Source organism: Bubalus bubalis, chromosome 22, assembly GCF_019923935.1.
Source record: "Bubalus bubalis isolate 160015118507 breed Murrah chromosome 22, NDDB_SH_1, whole genome shotgun sequence".
Lineage (NCBI taxonomy): Eukaryota > Metazoa > Chordata > Mammalia > Artiodactyla > Bovidae > Bubalus > Bubalus bubalis.
Genome location: NC_059178.1, coordinates 15,279,529 through 15,296,782, shown reverse-complemented (window position 1 = coordinate 15,296,782; position 17,254 = coordinate 15,279,529). Strand labels below are relative to the sequence as shown.

The 17,254-nt window shown below is 39.9% G+C and overlaps 1 protein-coding gene across 7 annotated transcripts in view; it reads right to left on the bottom strand.

Annotated features, from left to right (window-relative positions):
- The window catches only part of HDHD2 (haloacid dehalogenase like hydrolase domain containing 2), a 46,636-nt gene that overhangs the window by 16,041 nt on the left and 13,341 nt on the right, over positions 1 to 17,254 (bottom strand). For 6 of the 7 annotated variants that reach the window (XM_025273628.3, XM_006075264.4, XM_006075267.4 and 3 more), the window contains exons 2-4: positions 15,493 to 15,603; positions 10,786 to 10,994; positions 4,425 to 4,509 (exon numbers count right to left, since the gene is read on the bottom strand). In XM_025273628.3, the coding sequence (XP_025129413.1) occupies positions 4,425 to 4,509; positions 10,786 to 10,994; positions 15,493 to 15,593 (395 nt within the window). In that variant the 5' untranslated portion in view covers positions 15,594 to 15,603. Of the gene's footprint in view, positions 1 to 4,424; positions 4,510 to 10,785; positions 10,995 to 15,455; positions 15,604 to 17,254 lie in introns of those variants that run through there. The other variant, XM_025273629.3, reaches the window with a different exon arrangement.

Genomic DNA, 17,254 nt, shown 5'->3' with positions numbered 1-17,254 from the left:
CCTCCCAAAACACAGGAGAAACTGGTTTCTGCATACCTCTAAGACTTCCGAAGGATTCTCATACCTTGTAACAATTATAGGAAAGAAGTCATTAACAAAGTGTTCAAAACATAAAACTTTTTTTCTTAAGCAGCCTTCATCTCTGCATTTAAATATGAAAGCTGTGATGTCACTTATCTTTAGTTGTAACAACATTTTAATAAGCTCCTAGAGAAGCCGGAGAACAGCTGCTCTTAATTTAGAAAATATTTTTTTCTGTGAACTTTTCTTAGGTTAAGCAATTCCATGTAGTTTTTTCCCCAAATTCCTGGGATCTCACAACTATACTTCTGAGAAAACATGTTATGGAAACATAACCATTGCTTAACAAACATGTTCAGAAGTTTTTTTAAAAAATTAACTCATAAAACCTGGAAATAACAAACAATCAGAAATGCACGACACTTTTTAAAGTGGAATATGCTCTGGGAATCAAGTATGTTTTAGAAGACTATTTAAGCATATAGAAAAACTTAAAAGGCAAGTAACCACACAGCATATATACATTCTCAGTTTTGGCTATATATATGTTCCTGGAAACAAACTAGTCGTATGTTAAAATATTAATTGTCTATCTCTTAGGTGGAGAATCATGGGTAATTCTGTTTATTCACATTTCTTTTTTGAGCATTTCAAAATTTCCACAATGATGTATTACTTATTTTTGGGCTTGTTAAAGCTAAGTTCATTTAGATTAAGTGATCTGCTTACCCAGGTAGCATTTCTCCTAATAGATAACATCAAATTTAATTAAAATTGGTCCATTACTAAAATGCTCAAGCTTTTTTCCCCTAATACATCAGAAGATAAAAAAAGACCTTCCTACAAGGTGGTATAAGACAACTGAGAAAATGAATGAACTAGACCTACAGGTATTCATATTGATGAATCATACATTGTTTCTAGAGAAGAAAGCAAATTGATGAACATATAAAGTAAACATGCAAGATAATATTATATATTGTCCAGAAATACTTACGTATGTGTTACAAGTATAAAGAAATGCAATGATAAACACAAAATTCACAATCCGGATTACTTTTGGGCTTTGGCTAACAAAATTGAGGAGGGATACATACGGGATAGCAAACATTTTGATATCTTATATTTCTTAAATTGGTTGACAGACATATGGGTATTTATTATATTATACTTTATACCTTTTCAGTTCAGTTCAGTCACTCAGTCGTGTCTGACTCTTTGAGACCCCATGAATCACAGCATGCCAGGCCTCCCTGTCCATCACCAACTCCCGGAGTTCACCCAGACTCACGTCCATCGAGTCAGTAATGCCATCCAGCCATCTTATCCTCTGTTGTCCCCTTCTCCTCCTGTGCCCAATCCCTCCCAGCATCAGGGTATTTTCCAATGAGCCAACTCTTTGCATGAGGTGGCCAAAGTATTGGAGTTTCAGCCTCAGCATCAGTCCTTCCAATGAACACCCAGGACTGGTCTCCTTTAGAATGGACAGGTTGGATCTCCCTGCAGTCCAAGGGACTCTCAAGAGTCTTCGCCAATGCCACAGTTCAAAAGCATCAATTCTTTGGCGCTCAGTTTTCTTCACAGTCCAACTCTCACATCCATACATGACCACAGGAAAAACCATAGCCTTGACTAGACGGACCTTTGTTGGCAAAGTAATATCTCTGCTTTTGAATATGCTATCTAGGTTGGTTATAACTTTCCTTCCAAGGAGTAAGCATCTTTTAATTTCACGGCTGTATACCTTTTAGTACTAGGCAAAAGGAAAAAAGACATCAGTGGCTTTTAGGATTTGAATGTCTCAAAGACTCCAAACCCAAATCACCTCTATTCCCTACTGGTGGTTCCTATCCTTCCCTAAAATCAATCCTTTAAAATTCATGCTCTCAATTTTATTCAGACATTTTAGACATATTTGTGTAACATGGAAGGCTGATGTATTTGCCTATGGGTAATATGCCTCTAAAGCTAGTATTCAATGCAACAGGATTTAAAATCCAATGTATATTCTCATTATAAACCTGAATAATAATTTAACTAATTGGTGGTTCATTTGAGATGTCTATATTTGCCACTCACAATCCAAACAGCTGTAGTCATTGGTTGGAAGGCACAGTCTCTGTGGAGACATCAATATGCAAAGAAGGGCAGGACCTAAAATCCTTCTGTTAACTTTCTACCCAGCTGTTAAGTGCATTTGTGAAATTAGAGTTGACTTATAAGTGCACTATAATGCTTTAAAATGTAGTGTTTAAAAAAATCAATATGGTTAGGGAAGTGTACTAATTAAGACAGCATCCGAGCAATTACAAAGTCAGTATTATGTCAACATACATTTTTATTACCCTGAGTCTAGTATTTATCTAAGACAGAGACCTCCCAACTTCCTATTAAATATGTCCTTCCCAAATTACCAGCTAAAATCAATCAATACCTTCTCCTTGAATTCTGTGGTTCAAAAACTGAATAAAATGTAGTAGGGGGTAAACTTGGAAGGAAGAAATAATAGCAGATTCTCCATTTCAAATGAAAACTGCTTTTGGTATAGTTACAAACCTTACTTAAGGAGCAGGTGAGATAATCCCCTTGTACCTCTATCCCCAAAGAAGCTAGAACAGAAAACTGAAGTAGGTGAAGGAAAGAAATTTTAATACTCAAGTTATCTGGCATAGTAGTGGATCTCTGGGAAATAATGTCTGCTGAGCAATTATAAAAAGTGAATTTGTTTTTATTTAAATGAAGGCTTGACTATCACAGAAACTGAGAGTCACAGACAAAAGTGCATTCAGTAGTGTTATTTCCGGCCACACAGATTTTACATGAGGACAGCCATCTTCACGATCAAATAATGTGCCCAGATGTGTGAACCTTGTAACAAGTTTTAACATTCTGATTCTAGGACATATATTTACATCAAGAAGTGAATTCTACATCAAGTATAAGTTAGAGTGATTCTTGAACACCTTTGCACTGGTAAGAAAATGATGTTAAATTCCAAAAATTTACTAAGCTGTTAAAGAAATCTTTTTTAAGTTAAAGCACATTTATGCAATGTGTAGGACTACTTAACTTGTCATAAATTTAAAGGCAAATCACACTGCTTAATATCCAACAAGTAAAAGGCAAGATAAAAATGAAAAGTTTATAAAAATGAAAAATCCAAGGGGAAATATTAAATCAGTCTCACTCTAGAGCAGATTTGCAAATAAATTTTGATTCAATTTATTTTAGGAAGTAGGAGAACCAGTATGCAGCTTGCCTTTTGGAAACAGCAGTGAGAAGGTCCTACAGGTAAAACACACACACAAGTGAAGATTTATAACATTTTACCTGTAGGCTATGGTTCTCCAATTTCTACCAACAGCCGCTGGAACACCTCCACTTAGAGGCCCACAGTTCAAAGGACCTCACCCTAAACGCATCACCTCCTGAGCCCACACAGAGCACATTCTCCATTACACACACTTACACATCTTGATGTCCTCCCTGACTCACTGTTCTACTTCACCCCTGACCCAACTGTCCATCAAGTCATGTTGACACTACCAGAACCTAATTTTCTTCTTCCCTACTGCCCAAAATCCCAGATCATCCAACCATTATCACTCATCAAATACTTTCTTTGAAAGTATGGTCAAACCTGACAACTTTTTTTGATAGCCTGGATTCTCAATGGAGGTAGAATCACATTTACTATTATGGGTGAGTCAGCCTGAATATTATTTTCCTTCAGAGATCACAGTTAGTGAAGAGTCACAGGAGTGACAATAAAAGATAAAACTCTTAGCTTAAGAGCTGCAATTTGACTGTGAATTTCTGCCCCAGAATATTGATCCTATAAACCAGAAAAACCGCAGTGATCACTGTGTTTTAACATATTGATAATTAAAAAAAAAAAAAAACTAAGACAGTAATAAATATTATTTAACATTGATCTTGAAGTGATCTTTAGGATATTTGTTCTCATGTACAATCTAGGTGGCCGAAAGTAAAACATGTATAACCTTACATGACAAAGACTTGAGAAGAAGGGGGTCTTCCCTGGTGGCTCAGTTGTAAAGAATTTGTCTTCCAATGCAGGAGACACAGGTTCGATCTGTGACGGGGAAGATCCCACATGCCTCAGAGCAACTAAGCCCGTGCACCAGAGCCCAGGAGCCCCAACTACTGAAGTCCACATGCCACAGAGCATGTGCTCCACGAGAGAAGCACCACAATGAGAAGCCCTCTCAGCAGAACCAGAGGGTAGCCCCTGCTCACCACAACTAGAGAAAGCTCACACAGCAATGAAGACCCAGCACAGCCAAAAATAAATAAATATATGAATAAAATTATTTAAAGAAAAGAAAGAAGAGAAGAAGTGAGTATATGATCACATGAAAAATAAATAGCTAAAGACTCACCGGAAGGCTTGATTCAGAATTTGATAATGAAAATGTTCTGGTGCCAATCCTATGACCACAGCATTAGGATCGCTTGTCTGTATTCCTGAAAATGTGAAGAAAAAATTACTGAAAAATGCAATTAACAGTAATGTCACAATTTATAATAAAGCAGTTTTAGGCAACCAAGTCCGAATTTTTGTTGTAGCAATAATCTGAAGTTTAAGAGACTATCCTGCCCAGTATACTTTGGAAGTATGAGCTATACTTAAAAGAAAAAAAAAGGTCTCCTAGTAGTTTTGTATATTACTTTTGCAGTCTTACAGCTATTGAGTAACTAGAGGATCTGAACTAAAACTTGTAACCTGATGTTCTCAAACAAGTAACAATTTGTAACTTCAAAAAGCTTTACTCATTAAAACCAACAAGAACAGCCACAGTTCTCTATGAGCTATCAGATCAATAGCAACTGATGAGGGACTGGAAAGCTAAGAGGCAAAGAAAATTAGACTTTCTGAGCCACATAGCTGAGGCACACACAGTCGTGATAAACATGGAATGCACTGTAGATCCTACAGCTTTCTACACAACACCTAATCCACATTTAGTTCCACAAATATCATTCTATAATGAAAACATCTTTTAAGGCCTTGGTACCTGATGACAAGACTTTAGATACAAGAACCAAAGGAGGGTATTTACCATCACAGTTATTAAAACTCTGATTGAAGGGTCTGTGCATTATTCATAAGCTGATTCCTATTTGCCTCTCTTATTGCCTGCCTTTAAGCATCCTCAGTATCAATTCTACCAAAATGTGAGGAGAAGCAGTAGAAAGAGCAGATAGTCAAGATTTTCAATTCCCTCCTAACCAGCAGCCACGAGCACTGAGTAATTGGTTACAGCTTGTTGAAGGGAGAAAATAAAATCAATGGCTATAGTGAAAAGCTGAAGTTTTTGTATACTTTTTATTTTCTCCATCTACCACTAGCTAAGATATTCAATATTAGCCAAGATATTTCCATTCCCTTCAAAAACCCATTGACTCTGGATATTTCCATGTTGCAAGTTCAGTCTTACACTAAATAACAAAGATTTCTTCCAGACCAGGGATTCTGCTTAGATGTGCCAACTCTAGCTCACTGCTGCACAACCAGAATCTTTCTTCAAATAAAGTAAAAGGTCTGGATAAAAGACTGTTTTGCAGTACTTCAGCTGGCCCAGAAATATAAATATACTAATTACAGAATGTATGTGTCATTATTTTTGGCAGCCCAGTTTCTGAATATCATTTTCATAACCGGGGAATCCACTAGCTCATAAGGCTTGGTGAGGAGCAGGTCTCACCCTCTCTTGAGAGGGTGAAAACACTGCCTACTTGTATTTCCAGCCTCTCTGCAGCTATGGGTACTGGCCTGAGACAGAGGTTCTGCCGATCAAAAGCGCCCACCCCAGGCTCTTCAATGGAAGCTAAGAACATAAAGCAACTGGGAGAATGCCACTGGAAATTCTGAGGCAGAAGGGCAAGCTGGAACTTCCAGTCTCCAGTGCCACTGGGGTCAACAAGCCAGCCGCAGAGGTCAGTGTGCAGAGGCACACCGGGGATGCCCGATCAGTTCTGCACGCGAGGTGCTGCATACTGCTCCTGGGCCACAACCCCGGAGACTTACCCCAGCCCCCACTGGGCAGTTACTTCTACAGGCCACCCAAACAGTCTTTTTTGTTGTTGCAGACACATAAATGATATTAAAAAATGGAAAGACTAGCTCATAATGAGTCCTGATGTATCCATCACCCAGCTTTAGCAGTCACCAACATTTTGCCTTTTCATACTGTTCATGGGGTTCTCAAGGCAAGAATACTGAAGTGGTTTGCCATTCCCTTCTCCAGTGGACCACATTCTGTCAGACCTCTCCACCATGACCCGCCCGTCTTGGGTGGCCCCACAGGGCATGGCTTAGTTTCACTGAGTTAGACAAGGCTGTGGTCCTAGTATGATTAGATTGACTAGTTTTCTGTGATTATGGTCTCAGTGTGTCTGCCCTCTGATGTGGAGAAGGCAATGGCACCCCACTCCAGTACTCTTGCCTGGAAAATCCCATGGATGGAGGGGCCTGGTGGGCTGCAGTCCATGGGGTTGCTAGGAGTCGGACACAATTGAGCGACTTCACTTTCACTTTTCACTTTCATGCACTGGAGAAGGAAATGGCAACCCACTCCAGTGTTCTTGCCTGGAGAATCCCAGGGACAGGGGAGCCTGGTGGGCTGCCATCTGTGGGGTTGCACAGAGTTGGACACAACTGAAGCGACTTAGCAGCAGCAGCAGCTCTCTGATGCCCTCTTGCAACAGTACTTTGGCTACCTCATGCAAAGAGTTGACTCATTGGAAAAGACTCTGATGCTGGGAGGGATTGGGGGCAAGAGGAGAAGGGGACGACAGAGGATGAGATGGCTGGATAGCATCACCGACTCGATGGACGTGAGTTTGCGTGAACTCCGGGAGACGGTGATGGACAGGGAGGCCTGGCGTGCTACGATTCATGGGGTTGCAAAGAGTCGGACACAACTGAGCGACTGAACCGAACTGAACATTTTGCCAATTGTATCTATGATTCTCTCCATTTTCTAAAGTCTTTGAAAAATAAACCCCAGATATCCATCATCTCACCCCTTCATATTTCAGTATATATCTTTAACTGATAAAGACCTAAAAAAAAAAAACACTTTAACATTATACCATCAAAGTTAACGATAGTATTTTTTATTCATTTATTTTTGGCTGCACTGGGTCTTCATTGCTGTGTGTGGGCCTTTCTGTAGTTGTAGAGAGCAGGGCTTCTCTCCAGTTGTGCTATGTTCTTATTGAGGTGGCTTCTCTGGAGAAGCACAGGCTCTGGGGCGCATGGGCTTCACTAGTTGCTGTCCCGGGATCGAGAGCACAGGCTCAACAGCTGTGGCCCATGGGCTTAGTTGCCCCATGGCATGTGGGATCTACCTGGATCAGGGATCGAACCTGTGTATCCTGCATTGGCAGGTGGAGTCTTTACCACTGAGCCACTAGGGAAGCCCAGTTATAATTCTTATTAACCACTCAATACCTAGTCCACATTTGAATCTCTCCAAATGTCTCAAAAACGTCTTTTTATATCTGATATGTAATTGACACCCAAAAAGGTCCACATATAGTATTTCATTATTATCCTCTACAGCAGCAGTCTTCTGTCAATCTTATCTACTAAAGCACCTAGATCTTGGAAAAAGTCCTACTTTCTGGATTCGACTGGTTGCTTATGATTATCATTTAATTTGTTCCTTTACTCTTATTATTTCATACAAACCAGTAACTGGATCTAGAGATTTTGTAAGTTCACATTCAATTACTAAGCAAGGTTATCTCATAGGCGACACTCTATTATATCACATCACGAAGCACAAGGGATCTGGCTGTTCATCTAGTGATGCTAAGACTGATCAGCTGGTTCAAGCGGTGTCAGCATGATCCCTCCATTCTGAACCTCATCAATTCTTCACCTACTGTGTTTAAAATCTGTTGACACTATTGCCTATTTCACTGGGGTTTGGCAAATGTGATTTTCTAATTCTGCCACTCTTTCTGCATTTACTAGCTAGAACTCTTCTATAAAGAACTTACTCTCATCAAATGTTTAGTTACTGTAAAATACAGTTAAAATAGGAAAGGCAGGATAAATCCTTGTTTCATTTGCCAATTTTCAGAATGAGTTACTGCCCTGCTGCTGCTGCTGCTAAGTCACTTCAGTCGTGTCCGACTCTGTGTGACCCCATAGATGGCAGCCCACCAGGCTCCACCATCCCTGGGATTCTCCAGGCAAGAACACTGGAGTGGGTTGCCATTTCCTTCTCCAGTGCATGAAAGTGAAAAGTGAAAGTGAAGTCGCTCAGTCATGTCCGACCCTCAGTGACCCTATGGACTGCAGCCTACCAGGCTCCTCCGTCCATGGGATTTTCCAGGCAGGAGTACTGTAGTGGGGTGCCATTGTGTTCTCCGGAGTTACTGCCCTAACAACCTCCAATAGTGACCAATGAGTTTTGTGGGGTTGAGTATCATTTTAATCATTTTGTATATAAGATGTGTTGCAATCTATTACAATCATTATTCTTTTTGATTCTCAAATTATCCCTTCAAATTGGCTTCAGTGTCCTTTAGCCATGACTTTATTAGTTTTCAATAATTTCCTTGCTAAAAATTAAGTTATCCCAGACTCATACAATCCCTGCGGATCTAGAATCTCTCATTTCTTCACAGAACTAAAGTAGGAAATCATAGTAGACACTATAGTTTGACCACAGGGTTTCATTGCTTCTACGCCTTTTTAGTAGAAGATCTAGATAGTACGTATTTTTAAAAAGAACAAGGGAGTTGATCATAATATTTTTAATTCAAAATTAACACACACCTTATTTGATTTTTATATTTGTATTTTTTTCACTTACCCTTAAAGTCTGGAGTACTAATAATACTAGCATAACTACCACTTTATCCTGTAATATATCTATAATTATAAAATAATATCAACACTACTAATAAACACTAAGACTACTAACGCAGTTTTAGGTTTCTTTGCAGTTCTTTTATCCTTCAATTTATGCCCTATGAATGAACTATCAGAATACTGTATTTTAAAGTCATGTAAAGTAATTCTTTGAGTGGTTATGTCATCAACTTTATATACAGTTCATTTGTTTTGATCTGTTTTTGGTTTTTAGGGATTGGCTTGTTTTTAACTTTTTGTCTTTTAAATATGTAAAATATTCACCTGGTTCCAATATCAAAACTAGATAATAACATACTTTTATTTAAAGAGATCACATCTCCTCCTTCTGCCCTCCCCCTTTAACCATTTTTACTAGTTTTTCACTTATCTTCCTTCAGCTTCCTTTCATAAATATAAGACAAATACTTTTATAGCCATAGCCATTTCCCTCTCATTTTCTTACACAGAACATGTGTAAGGTTTTCTATACCTTACTGAGACAGAATTTGTCATCGCTTGCCTTTCAGCCACAAAGCGTTCCTCCCGTTTTGTGGACATATCCTAGTTTTAATCAGTCTCTTCCAGTGAACATGTGGGTTGTTCCCAGTCTTCTAAGGTCATAATGAGGTCCAAATAAGGTCATAATGAACAACCTTATTCATAAGCCCTTACACATATTTGCCACCACATCTTGCAGATGCAGTCCTACAAAAGGCCGTACTGCTTCACATGCAATTTTGAGAGCTACTGCCAAATTCCTCTCCACAGGAGTTGTGCCATTTTATATTCCATCAGATCTTTTAATAAATTTATTTTCATTTAATTCAGCCAAAGCTGATTCCTGTTTCTTGCAAATAATAATTCTGACTGATAACACAGTTATATTTCTTGATAGTATAAGTTTTGAGGTTCTGCATTTATCCATGCATAGGTTTCCAAATTATTATTTACAAAGCTATAACATGGCTTTATAATTATGAATTTATAATTTATACTTATTTTGTCAATATTGTGTACTTCACTCTGACTATCATCTATAAAAAGAAGCAATGTGGCAAAGCTTCATAACACTAGGATATTTTTCCAAAGTTTTTAGGCTTTTTCCAAGAGAAAAGTTTTATTTTTCCTTGATTGAAAATATTTCATGGTCATTGCAAAAGCATCACACTATATAGAATGACATCTATCTTTAAACATGTTGATACTGGTTTATCTTATCTATTATTTATCTAGTCAAATTAATACAGTGGCTCCAGGAATGAGGACAGCAGTGCTCAGAGAAACCTTGACTTGTGCTTTTTCAAACTGTGGGCCATGGTCCGTCAGTAGACTGTGAAACTAACCTGGATGGCTCTAAGCAGCATGAAAATTACACAAGTAAACCAAACAGAAAATGGGCTTCCCTGGTGGCTCAGATGGTAAAGAATTTGCCTGGAATGCAAGAGACCTGGGTTCGATCCCTGGGTTGCAAAGATCCCCTAGAGAAGGGAATGGATACCAATTCCAGTATTCTTGCCTGGAGAATTTCATGGACAAAGGAGGCTGGCAGGCTAGTCCATGTGGTTGCAAAGAGTCCTGAGTGACTAACACTTTCACTTTTCAAACCAAATAGAAAACAGAGTACATGTCACACAGTAAGAGTAAGTATTATTTAACATGTACAAGTACACATACATATGTCCTGAATTTCTATGTAATGTGTTTCACTTATTGTGGATGGCAGTCAAAACAGGTTTGAGAAATACCATATCTGTTGACTATTTCAGTAAGAGGAAATCTGAATAAATGCTTTCAAACATCCAGTTTTAAGAGTGACTTATAAGCAGATATCAAAAACTAATTTTTAAATCTTTCCAAATGCCTCCTACCTTTAAAATCAGGTAGAGCCCGATCATCAACCAGCAGCATGGGTCGGACTTGTTTCTGCTCTACCAAGTTTCTGGCTGCAGTCAGAGACGTGAATATTTCATCTTCAGAGATATCAAACTCCAGTTTTTTCAATCTTTCCAAGAGGTCTTGCTTGCTCTCTTTGGTTGTATTGGTCACAAACCTAACCATTACAGAAGTAGCACGTAACCTGGAAAAGCATAATTCAGGTGTCAACAGGCAGTTTTTACATTCTAGCACCATAAAACCTAAGTTGGTAGCACTTGCCAAAGGTCAAAAAATGAAAGGTAAGTCACTGAGTGTTTTTATGGCCAATAGGTTTTATAACCTATACAAAACTGCTTACAGCTTATCCATAGCCTGTGGGCCGCTTTATCTACAAAGGCTATAAAGGCTACCTTTTTAAGGGCCTTCTATACTTTTAACTGAATTTCACTACCAGGTTTTAAGCAAAGAAGTGAAAACAAAGACCCAAAGCTGAGTAACCACTGTACTCACAGAATGATGTGAAAGTTATCTTGAGATTATCTACCTAGTGTAACCTTCTGAAGGAGAGAAAATTCAGGCCTACAGGATTAATGACTGGGCTCAGCTGTACACAGCTGGGCAGCTATAGAGCTGAGACAAATACTCTGGCCTGCATTCTGGACAGGGTCTGACCCCCTATGCTAAGACAGAGGACATCTCAAGAGTTCTTCCTTCTGAGCCAATTGGACACTGGCTAAGCCCTAATGTGCTACTAAGTTTACAAAGAGAAACTACTTGGAGAAAGAAACATGTTATTTTTATAGATATACTAGACTGTGCTTTCTCCTTTAACTACATACATATGGGATTTTGTATGTAAAATTTCATACGAAATTTCATAATCTGCTTTTGATTTCATACTCTACTTTTGGAACCTAAAATGGCAATCAGGTATCAGAGAAAGAATTCATAATGGTCCAGATTTAATAAAAAAAAAAACAATATTTTCCTGGTCCTACACACTGATGTGGTCCCTCACCTAGAGCCAGACATCCTGGAGTGTGAAGTCAAGTGGGCCTCAGGAAGCAATACTACAAAAAAAGCTAGTGGAGGTGATGGAATTCCAGCTGAGCTATTTCAAATCCTAAAATATGGTACTGTTAAAGTGCTGCTTTCAGTATTTCAGCAAATTTGGAAAACTCAGCAGTGGCCACAGGACTGGAAAAGGTCAGTTTTCATTCCAATCCCAAAGAAGGGCAACGCCAAAGAATGTTCAACTACCACACAATTGTGCTCATTTCACGTGCTAGCAAGGTAATGCTCAAAATCCTTCAAGCTAGGCTTCAACAGTACGTGAACTGAGAACTTCCAGATGTATAAACTGTATTCAGAAAAAGCAGAGGAACCCGGGGTCAAATTGGCAACATTCACTGGATCACAGAGAAAGCAAAAACATCTACCTCTGCTTCACTGACTACACTAAAGCCTTTGAATATGTGGATCACAACAAACTGTGGAACATTCTTAAAAAGATGGGAATACCAGACCACGTGACCTGCTTCTTGAGAAATCTGTATGCAGGTCAGGAAGCACCAGTTTTTTTAAAAAAAGAAGCAACATTTAGAACCAGACATGGAACAACAGACTGGTTCAAAATTGGGAAAGGAGTATGACAAGGCTATATATTGTCACCCTGCTTATTTAATTTGTACATCATGTGAAATGCAGGGCTGGATAAATCACAAGCTGGACTCAAGAGTGCCAGGAGAAATATCAACAATCCCACATATGCAGATGATACTACCCTAATGGCAGAAAGTGAAGAGGAACTAAAGAGCTGCTTGATTAGGGTGAAAGAGGAAAGTAAAAAAGATAGCTTGAAACTCAATATTTGAAAAGAAGATGATCATGGAATCTGGTCCCATCACTTCATGGCAAATAGATGGGGAAAAAGCAGAAACAGTGGCAGATTTTCTTTTCTTGGGCTCCAAAATCACTGCAGATGGTAACTGCAGCCATGAAATTAAAAGATGCTTGCTCCTTGGGAGAAAAGCAATGACAAACCTAGACAGCATATTAAAAAGCAGAGACATCGCTTTGCCGACAAAGGTCCATATAGTGAAAACTATGATATTTTCCAGTAGTCATGTATGGACGTGAGAGTTGGACCATAAAGAAAGCTGACTGTCAAAGAGTTGATGTTTAAGAATTTTGGTGCTGGAGAAGACTCCTGAAAGTCCCTTGGATAGCAAGGAGATCAAACCAGTCAATCCTATAAGAAATCAACCCTGAATATTCATTGAAGGACTAATGCTAAAGCTGAAGTTCCAATACTTTGGCCACCTGATGTGAAGAGCTGACTCACCAGAAAAGACCGTGATGCTGAGAAAGACTGAGGGCAGGGGGAGAAGGGGGCAACAGAGGATAAGATGGTTGAATGGCATCACAGACTCAATGGACATGAATTTGAGCAAACTCTGGGAGATAGTGAAGGACAGGTATGCTGCAGTCCATGGGATTTGCAGACAGTCAGAGACAACTTACTGACTGAACAACAACAGCGTTTTAATCTAAAACTAATTTTTAATTTACCTACAATTAAAAATTTTATATTAATACCCTGTTGGGCTTCCCAGGTGGCAGAGTGGTAAAGAACCCATCTGCCAATGCAGGAGATGCAAGAGACGTGGGTCCCATCCTTGGGTTGGGAAGATCCCCTGGAGTAGGAAATGGCAAGCCAGTCTTGTATTCTTGCCTGGGAAATTCCATGGACAGAGGAGCCTGGCGGGCTACAGTCTACGAGGATGCAAAGAGTTGGACATGACTGAGCATTCACACATGCCATGTACACCTTATATTTTATGCCTGCCCCGAACAGATACAAGGCATAAAAGCACTGTCCATAATTTAAAATAAGCTAGAAAATAAAACAAAAGAGATTTTTAAGCTTTTACTCAAAGAGCATTCAATACCTTTATATGATTAAATATTTCATTACAATCATGATTATCTCTATAATACCTGTGTGGTAGCTTTGCCTAAAAACACACTAAATTTGTTTTAGGTGCTTAAAATCTCTCAAAAGAAATTGAATACTTTAATGTAACTATCATCTGAAAAATGAATAAGTGTAAGTACTGAAATGATCATATTATTTCTAACAAGAATTTAAAAAAAAACCTTTCTTTTTGCTGGCCGCTTAACTTCCCTAAAGCTATTTGTTTCCATAGAAACCAAAACTGGCAGTGACAGTATATGATCTCTCTGGGGTGGAGACCCGCCTGTGCCAGTGAGAGGACAATTTGTAGGCTCTGGCCCCTCCAGAATGGCAGGCTCACAGGTTACAGATGTACTTAGAGATGTCATTCATTATTTACCAGAAATTAGGTTTTTCTATCCACCCAGAGCAGAAAGCTCATTTGTGAAGCTGTACAAGCACTTGTCCAACAGGAGAGCAAACTGATAAACAGGTATCCTTTTCCCTAGAAATCCTGAGAAAGACCATGGCAAGGAGTCAAGAGAAAGTCCCACTCTCCAGCTGATTTAATTTGGGCCTTAAACAACATGTTGCTGTCTGCCTGTAAAAGAACACCATGACTCCCAGCTACATCAATAGCTTCCAACTGATGCCTACCAGATCTAACATCTTTTCGTACTTGCTGAAGCCCCACATGGAAAGAATACCAAGTTGGTGTTGCTCTCTTGCTACAACACCTGGCACTGGTACTAGTCATGAGATTCCCTGACTAAGAGCAGACCAAGAATGCTGTAAGGTGTAAAATGATAAAGCACTACATGCTAAGTATTGCTGACTTTAAAATCTCCTTTAAATTATTTTAAGGTAAGATGCTAAATAACATTACTAGTTCTGTCATGCATGCGTGCTCAGTCGTGTCCAGCTCTGTCCGACCCCATGGACTGCAGCCCACCAGGCTCCTTGGTCCACGGAAGGTTCCAGGCAATAATACTGGAGTGCGTTGCCATTTCCTTCTGCAGGGGATTGACTCAGGGATCAAACCCGCATCTCCTGTGTCTCCTGCGCCAGCAGGTGGATTCTTTATCACTGAGCCACTGAGGAAGTCCCAGTTCTACTGTCCTGAGGAGTATTTTTTCCAGGATACTCAGAAACGAATATTCACGTTCAGTTCACTTTAACAAGCTTTTCTATAATATGCATTTTTTTAATCTAGACTTTTGGTAAGCGATGCATCAGAAATATAAGACAATCTTCAACCTTCAAAAGCATTAAATTTAGTTAATGGAGATAATTCTAAAATTTCAAGTCCCTTAATTAAATTTTATTTGAGTAGCTGCACACTCAGTGCTAGATCTTAACTGAAGGAGGAGTGGGCAGAACTACGCCTTTGTGTATGTGTGTGTTTCATTTTCTGATTCCAGGATTCATCTGCGATTTTTCCAGTGCTAATTATTCCACATTTTCAAATCTCGAGCTTTCATTCCCAAATTTACATTACTTAGAAAAAAGACACACACGAAGAGCAAAAACACAGACCAAAAGGCCAAACCTAACAAAAGGCTTGGAGAACAATGTGTCGAAGACACAACAATGCATACATTTTCCAGCTAAGCCCAAGGCAGTTCCTGTATCTGTGGTAAATCGGTGAAATGCCATCTTAAGGCCATCCATTCAGCTAATGATCTGCCTTGGTAAAATGGCACTTACAAACATATTTGTCAGCTGAACGTGGAGGATAGCTTGCCTTTTAAGAGCTTCCTGTGCGCCTGGCACAGCTGCATCTTCAATGTGAAGTGTGCCACTGAGATCGACCAAAACAGCTTTTAATGCACGGCGTGTTGCCATCCTTCATTCCCTAGGAGAGAGCAAATGAAATTAAAAATACAGTTTAGGAAACAATGGACAATTAAAACCTGGTAAGACTTCAAAATATCACTCGTAGCTAGAAAGATACTGCTTAATGTTAAGTTGCTTCTCTTGTAGCAAAGAAATGTTTTTTAAAAATAAAAAATCCAAATTTCACCCATAAATTTTTCTTTTTTTAAGTCTTAAGGGAAATGTTAAAAGAGGGGTTACATTTACTTCAGATTTTTTGAAATAATTCTTCATGGACCAATTCATTCATCTATTTTTATGTGTGAGAAAATGTACTCTGAAGAATGGGTGGATGGAAGGAAGCCCTAAATCACTTGCAAAATCTTTTTCCGCTCTGGCTATGTACCATGAAAATGTTCTAATCGCCAGTCTTCATTTTTATATCCTGAAGTGGCATATACGGCCAAAGAGCTACTAGTATTTGTAGATCAGTGAGGAGGCTGCGACCCGCGCAATAAGTGCGGCGGAGAGGAGCTACCCCACGTCCGAGGTCAGGGGCAGAAGCCGGGAGGACCCCATGACGGAAGGGCGGCGACCAAGAGGAGTTACCGCACGTCCGAGGTCAGGGGCAGCGGCCACGAGGACCAACCCCACGCCCCCACACCCCCACGCCCGAGGCCAGGGGAGGCAGCCGGGAGGACCAACCCCACGTCCAAGGAGTGGTGGCTGCGCGGGCGCAGGAGGGCCTAGAGGAGCTATCCCACAATGAAGGTCAGGAAGGGCGGCGGTGAGGAGATACCCCCTCGTCCAAGGTAAGGAGCAGCGGCTGCACTTTGCTGGAGCAGCCATGAAGAGATAACCCACGCCCAAGGTAAGAGAAACCCAAGTAAGACGGTAGGTGTTGCAAGAGGGCATCAGAGGGCAGACACACTGAGGCCATACTCACAGGAAACTAGTCAATCTAATCACACTAGGACCACAGCCTTGTCTAACTCAATGAAACTGAGCCACGCCCGTGGGGCAACCCAAGACGGGCGGGTCATGGTGGAGAGATCTGACAGAATATTGTCCACTGGAGAAGGGAATGGCAAACCACTTCAGTATTCTTGCCTTGAGAACCCCATGAACAGTATGAAAAGGCCAAATGATAGGATACTGAAAGAGAAAACTCCCCAGGTCGGTAGGTGCCCAATATGCTACTGGAGATCAGTGGAGAAATAACTCGAGAAAGAATGAAGTGATGGAGCCAAAGCAAAAACAATACCCAGCTGTGGATGTGACTGGTGATAGAAGCAAGGTCCGATGCTGTAAAGAGCAATATTGCATAGGAACCTGGAATGTCAGGTCCATGAATCAAGGCAAATTGGAAGTGGTCAAACAAGAGATGGCAAGAGTGAATGTCGACATTCTAGGAATCAGTGAACTCAAATGGACTCGAATGGGTGAATTTAACTCAGATGACCATTATATCTACTACTGCGGACAGGAATCCCTCAGAAGAAATGGAGTAGCCATCATGGTCAACAAAAGAGTCCATAATGCAGTACTTGGATGCAATCTCAAAGACGACGGAATGATCTCTGTTCATTTCCAAGGAAAACCATTCAATATCACAGTAATCCAAGTCTATGCCCCAACCAGTAACGCTGAAGAAGCTGAAGTTGAATGGTTCTATGAAGACCTGTAAGACT